Genomic DNA, 17,840 nt, shown 5'->3' with positions numbered 1-17,840 from the left:
ATGAGGCCAACGCCCCTGCTGCACCTGGCGCTGCTTCTTGCCCTGCCCAGGACCCTGGCAGGGAAAGGGTGTCCGTCTCCCCCCTGCGAGTGCCACCAGGAGGGTGACTTCAGAGTCACCTGCAAAGATATCCACCGCATCCCCAGCCTGCCGCCCAGCACGCAGACTCTGTGAGTACCTGGGAGAGGAGAGGGTAGGATCAAGAGGCCAAGGGCAGCTGCAGAAGTGGACAGAACTGCACAGAAAAGCTTGAGAATGGGTGGGGGTGTGTGTGTGCCTGCGCAAGGAGTAAGAACTCAATGCCCAAATTTGGGATTGCTGATACCCTAGTTACTCGTAACACAGGGAAAGGTTAAAAAAAAAAAAAAAAACTTTGGTACAGGATGAAAGTGAGAGTTATTCTTTCTAAAGAGCTGCTGTTTTTCACTTTGCCGAGGCCTGGCTGACTCTGACTTGCACTTGAGATAGTAACGCTAATATTATGATAATATATATTGTATATTAATATATAATGTATTATAATATATATTGCTATTAAGCAGCTCAAGAATTGACCTCAATTGAGCTCAAGCAGAAGCTTGTTGAATGAATAAATGAACAAATGAATATGCTAGTCTCAGATTGTCCTTTGTGTGATGGGGAGGAAAAAAGGCCAGAGACATCACTCCTTCAGAGATCGCTTTAAAGGGGGCAGAATTTCAAGTCATGGAAGGGAAATGGCTCTGACCATGGACGGGAACTTGGAGTCATCCTGTTTATAGTTCTGCCCAATGTTGAGGAGAAAGGATAATGTTGGAGGAAGAGCCGTGGACTAGGAGTCAGGACACCTGCATTCTCTTCATCCCTCTCTCACCAACTGTGAAATTAGGTGAGATCATTTATTTGGGAAAACGCAAGATTCTTTCTGGGTAAAAGAGAGGGTTCAATTAGGTGTGTTCTGATGTCTTTGATGCAAGTGAGGGGATCCACTGGATCACGGAGACTTTGAAAACAATGGGGGGCAGGGGAGGGGCTGTGTTCTGGGGAATGAAGTTATTCTGAAATACAGAAGAAATCGATGAAAAGCGTGGGTGAAAAGGCATGCTGATTTAGACCGTGGCCACAGCCATCTGCAACAGTAGCAAAGTGACTTGCAAATCTTTGGGGGGCAGTAGAACTCTTTTGACAAAGGAAAGCTTCTGAGAGAAGTCAAGTATGTAAAGACAACAATTACATTGTGCTTATTCCCGTCCTTAGCACTTTACATGAACTCACCTGTTGACTCCTCACAAAATCCAACTGAGTAGATAATTTTACTATTCTTGTTTTGTAGATGGGGAAACTAAGGCATGAAAAGTGAGGCAATTTGTTCAATGTCATGCAATTTACAATTTGTGGTGCTAAGACTTGAAATAGCGCAGAGCTGCGCTCTGAAACCCCCTGCTCTCAGATGAAAGCAGGTCTCACCCAGCTTTTCCCGGTATGGTCATGAGAAAGAAAGAAGAAAGAAAGATAGGGAGGGAGGGAGGAAGGAAGGAAGGAAAAAAGAAGAAAGGAGAGAAAAATGTAAGAACACAGAAGAATAGGAAGTTAGGGGCAGGAAAGAAAAAAGAACAGAAAGAAGGAGGGAATGGGAAAAGAGAGGATGGAGGGAAGTGGGGAGGAAAAGAAAGAAGATATCTAGGTCATAGAGGGCATTTCCTGCTGAAACAAACCAGACCTTTGTCATTAAAAACCTGTTCTGGGGGGTAACCATTTTTCTGAAACTCAATGCTTTGTTACCGTGGCTTAGCTGTTTTACAAATTATAATGGTGCTGAGAGCATTTTTTTTCCCCTAAGCCTTATCTTCTATCCATGTATTATGGTGCTGAAACGTAAACAGATTGTCCCTTTCTGCATTAGCCATACACTTGCCTCCCGGTTTTGTAAATGGATGGGAGAGAGTTACACTCACTGGAACAGTGGTTCTGAATCTTCTTCTCTACTTCCCCCCTTTACAAGGGAGTATGATTCACTCTTATTTTAACAGTGGTTCTGACTAGGTAGGAAGTAAGGGAGAACTGCTATTTCTACTCCCCAGTGTAGTTTGAAAAAAAAAATTGCTCCTCCTAATTGAGAATTACTGATTTAAGGGAAATTAAGCCAGTAGAATAAAAGTAAAAATTTAAATGTTGGCATATAATTCTAGATCATATTACCTCAAAACCAAGGATAGCGAGATGGAGCCTCATTCAGAGATTTACCACTTGCTACCTGTGTGCACAAGAGGACCATCCCTTCTCTGAATGAGGAGGAGGATGGGGTTGGACAGTCATTCTGGATTTATATGGATTCTTCCTCAAGAAAGTGCTGCCTTGCTTGTCTTGTCCTTTGACCTACCCACTTTCAGGCTAATGATGGTGGCATTCACTACCTCCTTCCCCTCCCTCCAAATCCAGTGGAGCGATGGTTTGTCTATCACATACTTGTTCCTTCAGAAATGTGTATGAAGGAGCCATTGTGGCTATTGTTCTTTTCAGGTTCTGGATTTTGCTTCCATTCCTTGCCTTTTGCGTCTGTGACTCTATTTGATGGATCAGCCCAGTTTTGTTTTGTTTTTTCCTAAACAGAAGATACTCACTCATCATCTTCAGAATTTTTGCCCTGTGTTCCACCTGTGTTATTATTCACTTGTTATCTTTAAGTGGTTCACTTCTTTATCTGAAAGAAATATACTTAGAAATTTTATGTCATGACAATAAATGGGAAGTCAGCATGATTTGCTATAAAAAGGAGGTAATCCAGAAAGCTAAATATGTTGAAAACACAAATGTAATTATATTCTAGCTCATGACTATTGCCTGTGAATGCTCTAAACCTGAGGCTGACTTTCTTTCGTTAAAAGGGAAGAGTGATAAGTGTTAGAGAAATATTAGGGGTGCCTGGGTGGCCCAGATAGTTGGGCGTCTGCTTTCAGCTCCCGTCATGATCCCGGAGGCCTGGGATTGAGCCCTGCTTCGGGCTCCCTTCTTAGTGTGGAGCCTACTTATCCCTCTCCCTCTGCCAATCCCTCTGCTTGTGCTCTCTGGCTGTTTCTCTCTCTGTCGAAATAAATAAAATAAATAAAATCTTAAAAAAAAAAAAGGAATGTTATTAAAGAGATACCAATTCAACTTGCTGTCCTTGATGGTATCAGGAGAATTGAAAAACCATGGAAAAGGGAATCACTTTTTCTCTGTGTGATTCAATATTGTTTCATGCCATGTGGGCATTCCACCTAAAATAATCTCATGTCATACCTATTTTCCATGCTTAGGGAAATGTGCATTTATCCCATATTTCACAACTGTTTTGTCACAATCAGTAGTCATAACCTGAGTAACACTTGATTTCCAACCTAAAGAGAAGCCCTCTGCTTTAGCCCCTACATTCTTGCCAAATACAGCCCAATATTTTGTGTCTTAAAGATGGCATCACTTCATGCTTGTAGATTCCATGATTTATTCCCTTTTTATCCTGTGTGTGTGTAATGGTTTTGATGGAAAGTAACAGAAAACCCATTCTGTCTGGCTTAAGGAGGGAATAAATGTTCTGAAACAATAACATGTAATTTACAGAATTAGTGTAGATCCAGGCTTTCAAAAGAAGCCAGGGCCCAGGGCAGGCAGGGAGTTGGAGCCATAGCCAACCATCTGGTTGGAACAACTCCACAGACAACACCACAACTATAGCCACTGGACATCTGTGGTGCTGGGCACCTTAATCTGTAGCTGCTGGACTGTCTGTGTGCTGCCTTCTGTAATTTCTCAACTGTTCCTGCCACTTTGAATCACCAGCCAGAAAGTGACATCCTAGATGGGAGCATCTGATTGTCTGCCATAGGTTACCTGCTGTGTCCTAGCTGTGGGGGCCAAGGGGTAGGAGGTGGGGAGGTCTCTTTTCCCTGACTTTGGGTGTCTGTAGTGGGAGGTGAAGAACTAGGTCCTTCTAAGAGTACACACACATACAATGGGGAATTTTCCACTAAAGAGGGACTATATGCCTTCAACATTGTTCATCACTTCCTTCATTCTGCAAGTATTTATTAAGCACTGGCTATGTCCCAGTCACTGTACTAAATGCTCTAGATTTGGTGGAGAATAACATCAACATGTCCCTGTCCTCGGGGATCTTACAATCTAGTGTGGAAGCTGAATATTAATCAAATAATCACATAAACATATAATTAGAATTGTGTTAATATGCTGAGAGTATACTTGGTGGGAATGGGGGTGGGAACTGACTTAAACTTGGGTTCAGGGAAGGTTTTGAGCTATATCCTGAACCAGTAAGGGACATAGGGAGTTGCAGGTTGGAATGGAGGGTAAGAAAGTGGTGCTCCAGGGGATGGAACTGCTCATTTGAAGAGCTTTGAAGAATTCTCATCTGGACAGTGAAAGAGTTGGATTTATTCATTTGGGACAAAAATATGTTACTATTTTCTTTTTTTTTTTTTTTTTTGTTACTATTTTCTTTGTAACACAATACAGGTCAAGGTGAATTCTTATGTCGGTGGGGGCAGCTTTTGTGCCTCGCCCCCCAAAGAAAGAGTTATTGAGAGTAACTGGTTTTAAAAACAAATATTTGATTCATTAAAGTAGTAGTGCATGTAAAGACTCGTTCTTTTTTCAGTTTTCCATTTATGTATTATTTTGTTTGAAATTTAATTAATAATAATAATTACTTCAAGGAAGATTTTATAATATAATAATATTTTAATAATTCAAGAAAATAATACATAGTTTAAGTACAGACTTAGTATATTTTCTTTTAAAGCCCTCAAATGTGCTTTCCAAGTACTTAGAAAATTCTAGAAAATCCATTACATTAAGCTTTATAAGTACCAGGAATGCTAAGGTTTTTAGATATCCCAGTGCTGTTTATTGGGGCAGGAGAGTAAAGTGGTGAAGAGCACTCTTTCTGGAGTGAGATCATCTTGGTTGAATGCCTTGCTCTACCATTTCCTAAGCATGCTTTTGGGAATGTAGAGAAGGGAAAAATATTTTGCCTTCTATTCTTCTAAATTCTTGGCTAGAACCCCTGGTGACAACAACAACAACAAAGATTAACAAGAGAAAAGCATACAAATGTATTTAGTATAAGTTTTTTGTGACATAGAATGAGGACTCAGAGGTCCTGATAAAGAAATGAAGACCCAAAGAAGTGATTAAACCTAAGTGTTTTTATATCAGGTACGATAAAGAGTGGGAAGTCATGAAATAATGTGATAGGGCAAGAAGAGGGTATAAGCTAAGTGTGGAAAATTGGGGGAAACAACAAGTTCTGTCACTTCAGATTCCTCTTGTCTTCCTTTGGTCTTTGAGATAAGGATGCTTCTCTCCTCTGGGTATAGGGAAGTCACCTCTCCTGTGAAGGTCTTGTGCTCTGCTCTAGGGGAAGGTCAGATAGTCGTCTGCACCTACCAGTTCCCAGATTCTTTCACGTTAAACTATTCAATATGCCAAGGTGCCATGTTTTGGGAGAGCATGTTCTGGACCCCAGCAGGAACATTATATACTTGCTCTGTACCTCAGTTTCCTTATCTGCAAAATAAGGATAATAATAGTATTTGCCTCGTTCAATTGCTGGGATGTATAAATGAGTTAATGGTGTTAAAGGATAATTTTCAAAGAAAGGTAAAATCATGAGTCTCCTACAGCGATAAACTGAACACATTAAAGATTTTATTTAACTCTAAGTGTTCTAGTTTCCTAAGGTTGCCATGACAGTTGTGGTATTCTGTAGTCTGAAATCAAGGTGCTGACAAGGCTATGTTAACCTCACACCCTCAAGGAAAGAATCCTTCCTTTTCACTTCCTAGCTTCTGATCACTGCCATCCTTGGTTTTCCTTGGCTTATAGTGGCATGACTCCAGTCTCTGTCTCTTTATTTACATGACCTTCTCTGTGTGTCTGTGTTTCCGTGTGTCCTCCCCACTACCTATAAGGATACCAGTCATTGAGTATAGGGCACACCCTAATCGAGGATGAAACCTACTTAACTAATTATACCTACAAAGACCCTATTTCCAAATAAGGTCACATTCTGAGGTCCAGATGGATGTAAATTGGGGAAGATACTATTCAACCCACTATAGTGAAGAAACTAGCAAAATGTTGCAATTATGTTTAAGAAGAATCCACAAAATGGACATTTATGATGAAGAATATTGAAGTGAATGTGCTAATGGAGGCAAAAGTAACTTCTTTCATGATCAGAGGGTGAGGTGGAGTCACTTGAAGCTGTACCAGACAGGACAGAATTTGCCATGTCTATAGACAAAATTAATTTGCATTGCTATCAATTATCTACAATCTACAGAATTGTAGAAGAGCTCCCATAGAATCAGACTCAGGATCTTGGAAGAGTATGCTCTAGTCAGTGCATAATTTTCCACTGAAGCACAATTTTTTCCTCTACAGTACATATAAAATGCTTAGAAAAGTTAACAGCTGCCAGTAAACACTCCACAAATAAACTCAGTAAAAAATAATTTCCTTTTCAACTTAAATCACAAGTCAAAATAAATTACTCAGTTATACATTTTGAATTGAAATTGCAAGGCCCATCTATTAGATATTCCAATAGGCCAAGTTTAAATAATAGAAATACTCAAAATACCAAATATATATTGACTGTCCTAGGAGTCAGGAAGGGAGGGGCAAAGGGGTAGGGAGAGAGAGAATCTTCAGTAGACTCCCTGCTGAGTGCAGAGCCCAATGCAGGTCTCCATCTCACCACCCTGAGATCATGACCTAAGTGGAAATCAGGAATCAGGGACACTTAGCCAACTGAGCCACCCAAGCGCCCCTATGACTATTCTTAAACTCATCACAATTTAATATTATGGATCTGATTTATATTTTCATTTCTATTTTTAATTCTACATTTTCCCAAGCCAAAAGATGTTTATTCATTAAGCAAGCTGGGTTCTTACTAACTCCACCACGTACGAACTCCAGTTCTTGATGGTACCATCCATTGGCTTCCTAGGTTCCTTATAGTTAGGATTCCTTATCGTTAGGATTGCCCTATCTAAAAGGTGCTTCCTCTTATAATTGTTATCCAGGTGTAATTAATAGCCTTCCTTTCACTCTCAAAGCTGTCCCAAATTGGAAGATAAATTACTAATAGGTCTTACTAATAGACCATTGAGTCCAGAGACCTATGGGACATGCTGGAACATTCTGAAACTTGTTTATTGTCATCATAACTGGGAGTCAGTAACTTAAAAAGGGGTCTCTTGGTATCATCTCAAAATCTGCAACCCCCAATAGATGGTAGTGAACTTCCTTCAGAGTGTCAGCTGAATTTTGCATTTCTTTGACTCTCTTAAAATACCTGTGTCTTCCCTTCTGACTTATTCCAGGAGCCACCTAGCAGGTCTCCTGCTTCCACCCTTGCTGGACCTCCACAGGCTAGTCTTCACACAACAGACAGAGAGATCTTTTAAGATGTATGTCAGGTCATGCCCCTCCTTTACTCAAAACCTTCCAACGTGTCTCCTAGTTATCTTAAGGGAAAAAACCAGAGTACTTACAGAGGTCCCAAAGGCTCTACATGATTCAGACCTTCTTTTTTTTTTCCTTTTCTTTTTCTTTTTTATTACTCTCACTCATAATTCATCTTTGACTCCATTGGCCTCCTTGTTGTTCCTCATGTTCATCAGGCTTTCCACATTAGATTCTTATCCATGCCTCAAACCTTATTTTCCCAGATGTCTCCATGGCTAATCATCTCACCTCCTTCAGGTTTTTGTTCAAACAGTACCTTCTCAATAAGGCTTTCATAATCACTCTATTTCAAGTTTAGCATTTCTGGGGCATCTGGGTGGCTCTGTCAGCTCAGGTCATGATCCCAGGGTCCTAGGCTCAAGACCCACAGCCAGGCTTCCCCAAATCCAGTTCCCCTATCTGCAGGGAGTCTGCTTCTCTCTCTCCCTCTGACCCAACATTGCCCCCGCCACTCGTTATCTCTCTCGAATAAATAAAATCTTTAAAAGAATAAAAGAAAAATAAAAGTTATCACTTCTGCTTTAAAAAAACAGATCCATAGAGCTTGGCACCTTTTCATATATGACATAATTTGTTTGTTTTTATATTTTGTATTTATGTCTTTCCCCGCAAGGCAAGATTTTTGTTTTGGTTTGATTTTTGTTGTTTGCTTTGTTCAATTATGTATCCTAAGTGCCCAGAAAAAGCCTGGCATATGATTAGTTGCCAGTAAATATTTGTTCAATAAATGAATGCATTGATGAGGGTCTGAGGCCCTTTTTTTTTATCATTCCATTGGGTTCTTCAAACCATTTCATTCTTTCTCAAAGTCCTTGAGTTTTATTGCCCTGTTAAAGTAGATGAAATTCTACCTTTGTTTAATATTTTTCCTGGCTACCTGAGACACTAGTAAATAAACTACCCTTCAGATTAAGATTCATTAACTGGAAGTTCATGGCCTTCCTTGGCAGTCCATGGTTGTCCTCCTGGAAATATGTGATTAAATGAAAATTTGTAGACAGATAGCTCAGGGCACTGCTGAGAGAATCTATAACTTCCCTCAGATTATTAAAGGTGTCCTTGACAGTCCCCCAAATTAAGAAATTATCTTCTGGAATAACTTTACTTTTTTGTGTAAGAAGTGTACATTGGTATTAACTATGACTTAATATTTTTATTTTATTACAAAGAACGCTAAAACATATATTTAAAAAAATAAACCGGAACTTCCTGACCTTTGAATGTGATATTTTTTTTTCTCCTGAATACAGTACTATGATTACTTTTTTATGCCTCACACTGAGCCTGTCCCATGAATAGGCTCTTCTCATAGAAATTCACTAAATGTGCCTATTCTTCAAGTTAGTCACTTAAAAATAGATTTTGCAAGTGTCTTATGCCTTATATCTCACATTAAATCCTTTCTACCAACCCTATTTCTATTCTCACTGAATCTGTCTGATATGCTTAATTATTCTTTTGCCCTTCATTACCGCAATTAAAAATAATTGAAGGAAATTTTAAGTGTTGGAAAAATGGTTCCATTTGTTCAGGGATAAAAATTAGATTTTGAAGTGATCCATTTTGATGTCAGACTCTACTTACTTTGCTTCACTTCTGTATGAATCCTTAAGAATATGTAGGGTGTTCTAAAAATTTTCAAAGCAAATCCTTTTCTTAGAATTATAAAGCAGGCATTTGTGAAATTTAAAGCATCTTATAAATGTTCTCTGACATGTAGTGACATGTAAATCGAACCTGGATTTTTCTGGTACAACCCTGTTTAAAATATTTTGCCATCAGAACATTCCAGAAATTCAAATATTTTATCATCATCATTTTAACTAAACTTCCCACACCCCTTTTGCACCTGGAAAGAGCTCCTTGTGTCCCAGTTTTTCTTTCAAAAACATGATCTCTGTATTTATATGATACATGAAGCTTTTGGCTAACATTTTCGCAGGCATTAGCTTAATTTTACCCACACCCGAGTATTATCGTAATTACTCAACTCCAGAGAGGGATTGAAACTGTCTTTTCTTATTGCCAGCTACTGTCACTTTATATTTTGTTATTTTAATCTTTTTATGAGCTGGGAAACTAGAAGGCTAACTTTAGGGCAAAGATCTGTACATGACAATAAATAAGAGATCTAAAGGGAGGGCACAGATGAGGGGTTCTCTTGTGACAAATTCTTTGTGGGCTTTGTGGCTGCTCTGTTTCCCTCTCAACACCCTTTCCAATTATTTCTGAGCAGGCAGCCATGATCCAGAGATTTGCAATAACTGGAAATCTTACTCTAGACAGGTGGCATTTTATTGTGGTCAGTGTTTGCTCCTTTCTTTCTTCCTTTTTTTTTTTCCTTAACCAATATTTATTGATCACCTAATATATGCAAGTAATATTCTAGGTATTGGAGAGATAAAATAAATGACTTGCTTCTAGCAGGGGGAAATAGCCAGCAAAATTAGTAATAAAACATAGACTATCAGATGGTGATAAGTATAATGGAGAAAAATAAAGGAAGAGACAGGGAGAAGGAAGGCTGGGGGTTGCCTTTTAGATGGTCAGAGAAGGCCTCGTGGAGAAAGTGGCATTCGAGGAAAGACCTGAAGGAGCCAAAAACATTAAGCCGGGCTGACATCTGGGGGTCAGGGAAGAAAATTCTGAATAAATGCAAAGACCAACAGTCAGGGGGGACATGAGAGGAGCATGTTTAAATGACGAAGAGAGAAGTGTGCCTGAAGTAAGAGAGGGGTGTAGGAAATGAGATCAGAGTAGTTATGGGGGACAGAGCATTTGTATTTTGTAGATCATTATAAGGCATTAAAAATATAAATATAATAAATAAATATAAATATATAAATGTAAAAAGTTATGTTATATATGTATATTTTTTCCCGAGTGAGGTAAGAAGCTATTAAGGATGCTGAGCCCTGCCCCCAAAATTACATGAAGTGACCTACATTTTACTAGGAGCACCGAGGCTACTCTTCTTTGTTAATGAGGTGAGAAATGATGAGAGCTCCAACCAGCTTACTACCAGAGAAGGTGGTGAAAAATGGTTGAGTCCTGGATTTATGATGAAGGCAAAGCCAACGGGATCTCCTCACAGAGTGTGTAGAGTCCAAGGGAAAGAAAGGAGCCAAGAATGTCTCAGCCTGGATTCTCCAGAAAGCAGAGCGGGTATGGGAGGGAATTCTTGCTGGGGACTGTGTTTCCAGGGAGCGGAAGGGTAAGTTGGGGAAGTAAAGCAAGGAGGGAAGGAGAGTTTGCTGCTACTAGAGGCAAAGGGTTGCCGATCCCAAGGGGCCACCTGAGAACGACATACATCTCGGACCCTTCCTCTTTTATCCATGAGTTCTTGTCCACACACCCCCACCCCACAGATCAGAGTGGTACCACCACCCTTCCAGGATTCTTGCGCATGGTTGATGGAGTTCTGGATGGTAGCAGAAATGCCCAGGGTGGAAGGTAAGCAGACCATGAGACAGGCTGAGATGCAGCTCTGTCAGTTGCACCTGGATGGAGCTAGTCGACACTCACACGGATCTGGTGGCCTCAATGTGGCGAGAATAGGACAGGTAAGGCTGAGAGGATCTCAAGTGTTATATTAAAAGGTCTCCAATGTAGTTTATCCTTTGAACCACTCAGATCTTCCCAAGCTTTCCATTATATCTAGCTCTCATGTTAAAATATGGGACCTTCTATTTTGTAAAAACAAGATGTTCTTATGTCTTCTCTGAGAAAGAGGGGGACACAAGTCCAAACTGCCACAGAGCTCCCTCCAAAATGCAAACTTTGCAAAGACATTAATAATGCAAGAGGGACTGCGTAAGGAAATAAGCTAAAGTCAAATCTGCTGTGGCTGATCCCAAGACTGTAATTGGTAGTCATATCTCCCTTCAACTCCAATTCTAGATTTCTCTTACCCTTGGCTTGACTTTGGCCAGTGATTGCCTAGTGGAAGGACCCAGAGTTTCAACTGCAAGTTTTCTAAACCCTTGATTGCCTTGCCCTTATGAGCTATAGTTGCCCTCTTTCCCACTCACCATTGTCACTGGCCATAGAGGAACCAAGACATGGCCCAGTGAAATCCCTGGGCTCTAGACATACTCCTCACTGCTGATGTATGACAGCTACCCTAGCTTCTCATGGTTCTTTTATTCCTATCGGTACAGACGCTCCTTTATTTGCCCATTCGTCCGTGATATCATGAGCCCAAATGACCAGATGCTCATTATAGAATCAGGCTCCCTATGAAAGAAGTAATCTTTCTACCCAGAAACTAGGACCTCTAATATGGTAGGAACAGAGACAAGAAGTTCAGATTCTAAATATAAGTCACTGTGGTGATGGTGAGAAGGGCCAATCCTACCAACACCCCTAGATCCTATTGGAGCTCCATGGGTATTCTAGCGTATATTGGCTATTGGTACTGTGTGTATACTTCCTTGGTCAGATCCCTAATCTGCAGGCTTTGTACCCAGGTCAGAACCTTAGCTGAGCCTTTAATGGCATTCTGCCATTCTCTTAGACACTCATGATTAGGAACGTGGTAAGATTAGTCGATACAACTGTCATGTGTCCTTTATTGCACCTTCTGTCCCAAGAAATGTGTCTCTGGGTTGAGTGTTGTGCTGCTGCAGTGTATGCAGTGGTTGGTTCTTGCAGTGCTGTGTAGGATTTCATACTGGTAGCTCAGGCCCTTGAATAGTGGCTCTAGTGGAGGCAAGGAGGTCAGAGAAGGCAAACCCAAGTCCAAAGTAATAGTTCTTCAACAGGTAGAAAGGGTCCAGTGTAATCAAACTGCCACCAATCGACTGGCTATTCTCTTTGAGGAAATTTGCCTTGCCGTGTAGGGTCATATTGCTGGTAGTTCGGTCACTCACAGAGGCTGACCTTAATGAGATTTGATGGGAAAGGAGCCTATGCTGGACTTCCATCCCTGTCACCATGGCCATTTCATTCACGCCCATTGCACCAGCGCTGGGAGACATCCACAGGAATGAGTCTCACCTGGTTGTTGAGAGTCATCTCTGGGGTGACACTGAAAAATTTCCTTAAAGGGATCCAGCCTCCCTTTCAATCAGTGGATTTCTCATTTCAGAGCTGTTTTTTTCTTTCAAAAATCTGCATCATAAGTTGATGAAATAGTTACTTTTGGCGTAATTCAAACACAGTCCAGGAGTGAAGAATTTACCATAGCATTAATTTTTAGGTTTAAACTAATACGTTAATGCCAAAATAATAAACTATAAACCACAATTACAAAAACATATAGTTCTTTAGAGTATTTGGATTTCTGAAAATTGTCATAATTATCTCCTATGAATTATTAATCTGTTACTTCTATTACATAATCACAGGTTGAACTATAGTGTGAATTAAATGGGTTTTGTGTACTGCCTTAAAATACGTCACTGTTGGGATATTTTTTTTCCTTAATTATGTACTGTGTCAACTCTGTGACCAGCCCCATGCTATGTGTTTCTTTTTTCTTTTTTAATTTTGTTTATTTGTTTATTTGACCGGTGGGCTGGGGAAGAACAAGCAGGTGGAGAGGCAGAGGGAGAAGGGGAAGCAGACTCCTCACTGAGCAGGTGGCCTAACATGGGGCTTGATCCCAGGACACTGGGATCATGACCCAAGCCAAAGGCAGATGCTTAACCAACTGAGCCACACAGGCCCCCTTGCTATGTGTTTTCATATATGATATCTCTTTTGGAACTCACAATAGCTCTGTTTGGTTCTACTTGAGGTGAGGACTCTGAGACCCAGAAATGTCATCTCTCTTATCTTTAATGTTACAGCCAGTAAATGAAAGAGTATTCAAACTCAGATCCCATAGCTCCAAATCCAAGGCTCTCTCTACTATATAACTATCTTCCTAAATCTGGTTTCTTCCCCTCCTTTTTCTTCCTTCCCTTCCCACCCCTTCCCCAAATGACAAAATTCATACAATGTACTATTCAGTGACATTTAGTACATTCACAAAGTTGTACAACCATCAACTCTAGTTCCAAACTAATTTCATCACCTCTAAAGGAGATCTGTACTGATTAACCCATCACTCCCCATTCTTCCTCTCCCCATACCCCCGGGCAAACACTAATCTGATTTCTGTCTTCATGGATTTACCTATTCTGGACATTTTATATAAATGGAATCATACAACATGTGACCTGTGTGCCTGGCTCCTTGCACATGTTTTCATGTTTCCTCCACATTGCAGGAATAGAGAGAATGTGGGCCATCAGACAAGTGGCCCAATGGGAAAAGAGATGTAAATAGGTCAAGCTTTATGTACTTTCAGGACTTTTCACGCAGGTCCATTTCTAGCACCCTCTTGTAGAGAGCAGTCCCACTCCATGTCTAAATGCCTTACATCTTAGATACAGTCATTGGAATGTCAAAAATTCTCATAGTTATTCTCAGAGTCTTAGAGCTACAAAACTACTTTCCCATGTCGAAAGGTTTTGAGAGTACCCATCTTATGAAGGAGAGTGTTTCTAGCCAGCTGGCTGAGCAACACCATGTGCTTATCCCTTCTGGAGACCATGGCAATCTTAGTCAATGCTTCTAGAAAGAGGTGACGTAGTAGCATGCATGAGCCATTATCCATTACTGTTTTACCATTTTAAAAGCCAGTACTTATGCAAAGGGCTTTTGTCTGTTATAGGTGAATTGCAGAATTCAAACAATATCCCATTTGTAATGGTATTTATTACAATCATATTGGCTTCTATATCTTAGAGCCAATTTGGTTAAATTTGGTTAAATTTAACAATTTAACCAAAATGCCAACGAAGAAAATTTGCTAAGAACAACAACAACAAAAAAAGGTTAAATGGAAAAAAAAAAAATTATTCTTTCCCTGAGGCTTCCTGGAGCTTACCTCTCAGCTATTTCTTCCCGACCCACTCTGGAACTTGGAGATAGAAGATGAGTGGCCAAACTCTAGCTCTCCACCAACTCACTGTGTGGGAGAATCTGTGCAACTCACGGGATGACCAAACGGGTAAGATCTGTTATGCCCACATCATGGAGGAGTCGTCGTGGGGGATCATGTGAGGTGATGCTATTAGCGTGTACATGAAATACCTGGTAAACCAGAATAAGGCCTGATCACAGTTAACTAGGATCACAAATGCAGGAGTGGGTCCGAGAATGTGGGAGACCTGGTCTGATTTAACCCTTGGTGTGGGTATTATATTGATTTGCACAGGGCACGCTTCCAACAGGGACCATTCAGCAGCTGTCTGCTTAACGATTGCACAGCTATTAAGACCAAACACTTGTCCACTGTGCAAAAAGCACATTTTCAATATTTGTAAGATTGCTTATCTTCTTCCAGAGATGTTCATCCCTGGGGAGTTCCTGTCAGTAAAGTGACTGAAATTCTAGCTGGGAGTGGGGGGGTGTCCTCTGTCCCAGGAGGGCCCATAAATCTGTAAGGATCTCTCTGTTCTGTGTCAGAGTTTGGCTGGAAAACCTGTTAGGATTTCCAAACTCTCCAGATGCCCCTATTTAATGCTTGGCTGACCTTCTTATGTAGCATAACCAAGTTGCCATTTCACAATCATTCTCAATCCCTGGAATCTAAAACAACAAAGCCAGAAGCTCTGAAATGTGCGCTATGAAGCGTGAAAGAACCTATTAAGGTTCTGTCTGATTCAGTTCTGTGTGACAATAGAAGTTCTAAGGTACTTACGAAGAATTCATTTTACTTGTAAGAAACTTGGCATTTTATAGAAAGTATGTATCTCATGACCAAAAAGACCCAGGGTGGCTTGGAGGAGCTATGAATTCTTTTTTTTTTTTTTTTAAGATTTTATTTATTTGACACAGAGAGATCACAAGTAGGCAGAGAGGCAGGCAGAGACAGAGAGAGGGAAGCAGGCTCCCCGCTGAGCAGAGAGCCCGATGCAGGGCTGGATCCCAGGACCCTGAGATCATGACCTGAGCCCAAGGCAGAGGCTTTAACCCGCTGAGCCACCCAGGCGCCCCTATGAATTCTTTTTATACCGTATCCAGTATCTTCATTTTCAATAGCAACAGAGGGAGGGGAAATATCTTGAATGAAGTTAAGTCAGCTAAAGTCATGGTCAAACTTAATAGGGAAATTGTTGATGAGCCTTTTAGCAAGGCACTTAAATCTTTCTGTGTCTCATCTTTTGTATCTGTGAAATGAAATTGTAGGATCGTTCTGTCCTACTTTGGAGAACTGTTGCAAAGACCAAAGAAGTAATTGTTCAAGTGTACAAGGTGATCTTCGTTATTTAGGGATAGACTTTATCCTTCAACAGAGTAAGAATATGGGAGGTTATACTTTATCAAATATTTGGGGGAACACAGATTTATCACACAGGGATTTTGAGAAAATTAGATTGTAAAAACAAACAAAGCTACAAAAACTAAGCAATTTAAAATCATCTCCACCCGTCCTTTTGTCCTCGACTCTTCCAACAATGCAAGAGAACTGTCCTCACCTGCATCCCTGCTCCCTCCTCTCCTCACCCCCTTCTTTGACTTTTTCCCTCTTTCTCCTCTCCCAGATTCTTTCCACTGTTGTCTAAACACACTCAGGTTTCTTCCTGCTAAAACAAAATTCCTCCATGGTTCTCACATCTTAGTCCATCTGCCATGGCTGCTTACCTATCTGTCTCTTTTCCTTTGCAGCGCAATGTTCATAAAGACTTTTCTCAAGTTGCTTTCTTGAAGTTTTTACTTCCATTCACTCCTTAACTTACTGCAATCCGGCTTCTGTTCCCATTACTCAATTGAAAAGGCTCTTGCCAAAGTCACTAACAACCTTGGTTGCAAAATCCAGCTGACATTTTTAGATCCTTTCCTGGATTGAACCGATGGTAGCTTTTGTAGTGATGACTACTTCCCTCTGATTCCACCACATCAAACTCCTTGATTGCCTAGTACCTCCAAGTGCATCTCTGATCAGCCCGGGAGGTAGGGCAGCTGTTGCACAATGAGGGCAGATACTGAGATATGAGCCAATTAGGAGTGCTGGGTGCACCCTTTGCATCTTAGCATCAAGTGCATTCTTTTTAAAACATTTTCTTTAAGTTGAGTATAGTTCTTTTTTTTATAGATTTTACTTATTTGAGAGAGAGAGAGAGAGAGAGAGAGAGAGAGAACATGCAGGGGAAGTGGCAGACGAAGAAGGAGAAGCAGGCTTCCTGCTGAGCAGGGAGCACAATGCTGGGCTTGATCCCAGGACCCTGGGATCTTGACCTGAGCCAAAGGCAGATGCTTAACCAACTAAGCCACCCAGGCACCCCTATAGTTCTTAAATTCAGTTAAGTTGCAGGATACAAAATCAATACCCAGAAATTGGTAGTGTTTCCATGCACTAATAATGAAGTAGCAGAAAGAGAAATTGGGAAAACAATTCCATTTACAATTATACTAAAAAGAATAAAATACCTAGGAATAAACTTAACCAAGGAGGTGAAGGACATGTACTCTGAAAACTATAAGACATTGATGAAATTGAAGATGACACAAACAAATGGAGAGATAGTCCATGCTCATGAACTGAAAGAATCAATATTATTAAAACGTCCACACTACCGAAAGCAACCTAACAGAGTCAATGGAAGTGCGTTACTGAATGGGGGCTCATCTTCATGGCTGCCGCACCCCCCCGCACCCCGTGCTATGATCTACTGCCCCACACATTTGGCAAGCAGAGCATCCAGGATTCCAATGGGTCATTCGTGCTGCAGGAATTTAAAAGAGAGGCTGGGGGATGAACTCTGGTCCCTATTGCTGTAGTTGATGTCAAGGCCACAACTGGTGCTTATGTCTTTCTCCACTATCCACTCTAAATTCCCCTTATAGTTGGCTTTTACCACTGTTGGCCTTGATGCCTTATCTGCTGGTATGATCCAAGCCCTTATTTCTAAGGGGTCTGAACCCATGGTAACTGTACTATTTGCAGGTGGGCGTTGCTGGGATTGTTCATTTTAGTCATAATTGAGCAAGTGTTATGGCATGCCCAAGTGGCTTACATGGATTCCACATATATTCCTCTCTACTGTCATTGGGTCACAGAAGACCTACCTCTTCCCACTGATCAGGATCAGTTACTCCTATCCACATAGTAACTCCTCCTTTAGTCTACTGGTCCCTGGATATAAGAAGTCCAAAATACCCAGGTGGCAGTCATTGCTTCTAGTTCCCTGCAAAGCCTAGAATTGTAAAGATTGGAAACACAAAATCCCTCAGTGAGTCATTGGATATCAAGGCAACTGGGGCCACTCCTGCTTTTGCTCCTTGGTTTCCAGACCTGCATAGTTTTCCTAATAGGGCACAACATCCAGAGATTT

The 17,840-nt window shown here is 40.8% G+C and overlaps 1 protein-coding gene across 1 annotated transcript in view; it reads left to right on the top strand.

The window, feature by feature from the left end:
• Nucleotides 1-17,840, top strand: part of TSHR (thyroid stimulating hormone receptor) — a gene marked incomplete at both ends in the record, with an annotated part of 165,525 nt that continues 147,685 nt past the window's right edge. The window contains one exon of the mRNA XM_080809177.1: nucleotides 1-170. Coding sequence (XP_080665303.1) covers nucleotides 1-170 — 170 coding nt within the window. The remainder of the gene's footprint in view (nucleotides 171-17,840) is intronic.

Source organism: Martes martes, assembly GCF_963455335.1.
Source record: "Martes martes genome assembly, chromosome: 7".
NCBI lineage: Eukaryota > Metazoa > Chordata > Mammalia > Carnivora > Mustelidae > Martes > Martes martes.
The sequence above is the reverse complement of the archived record's forward strand: the minus strand, read 5'-3'. Positions and strand labels throughout refer to the sequence as shown.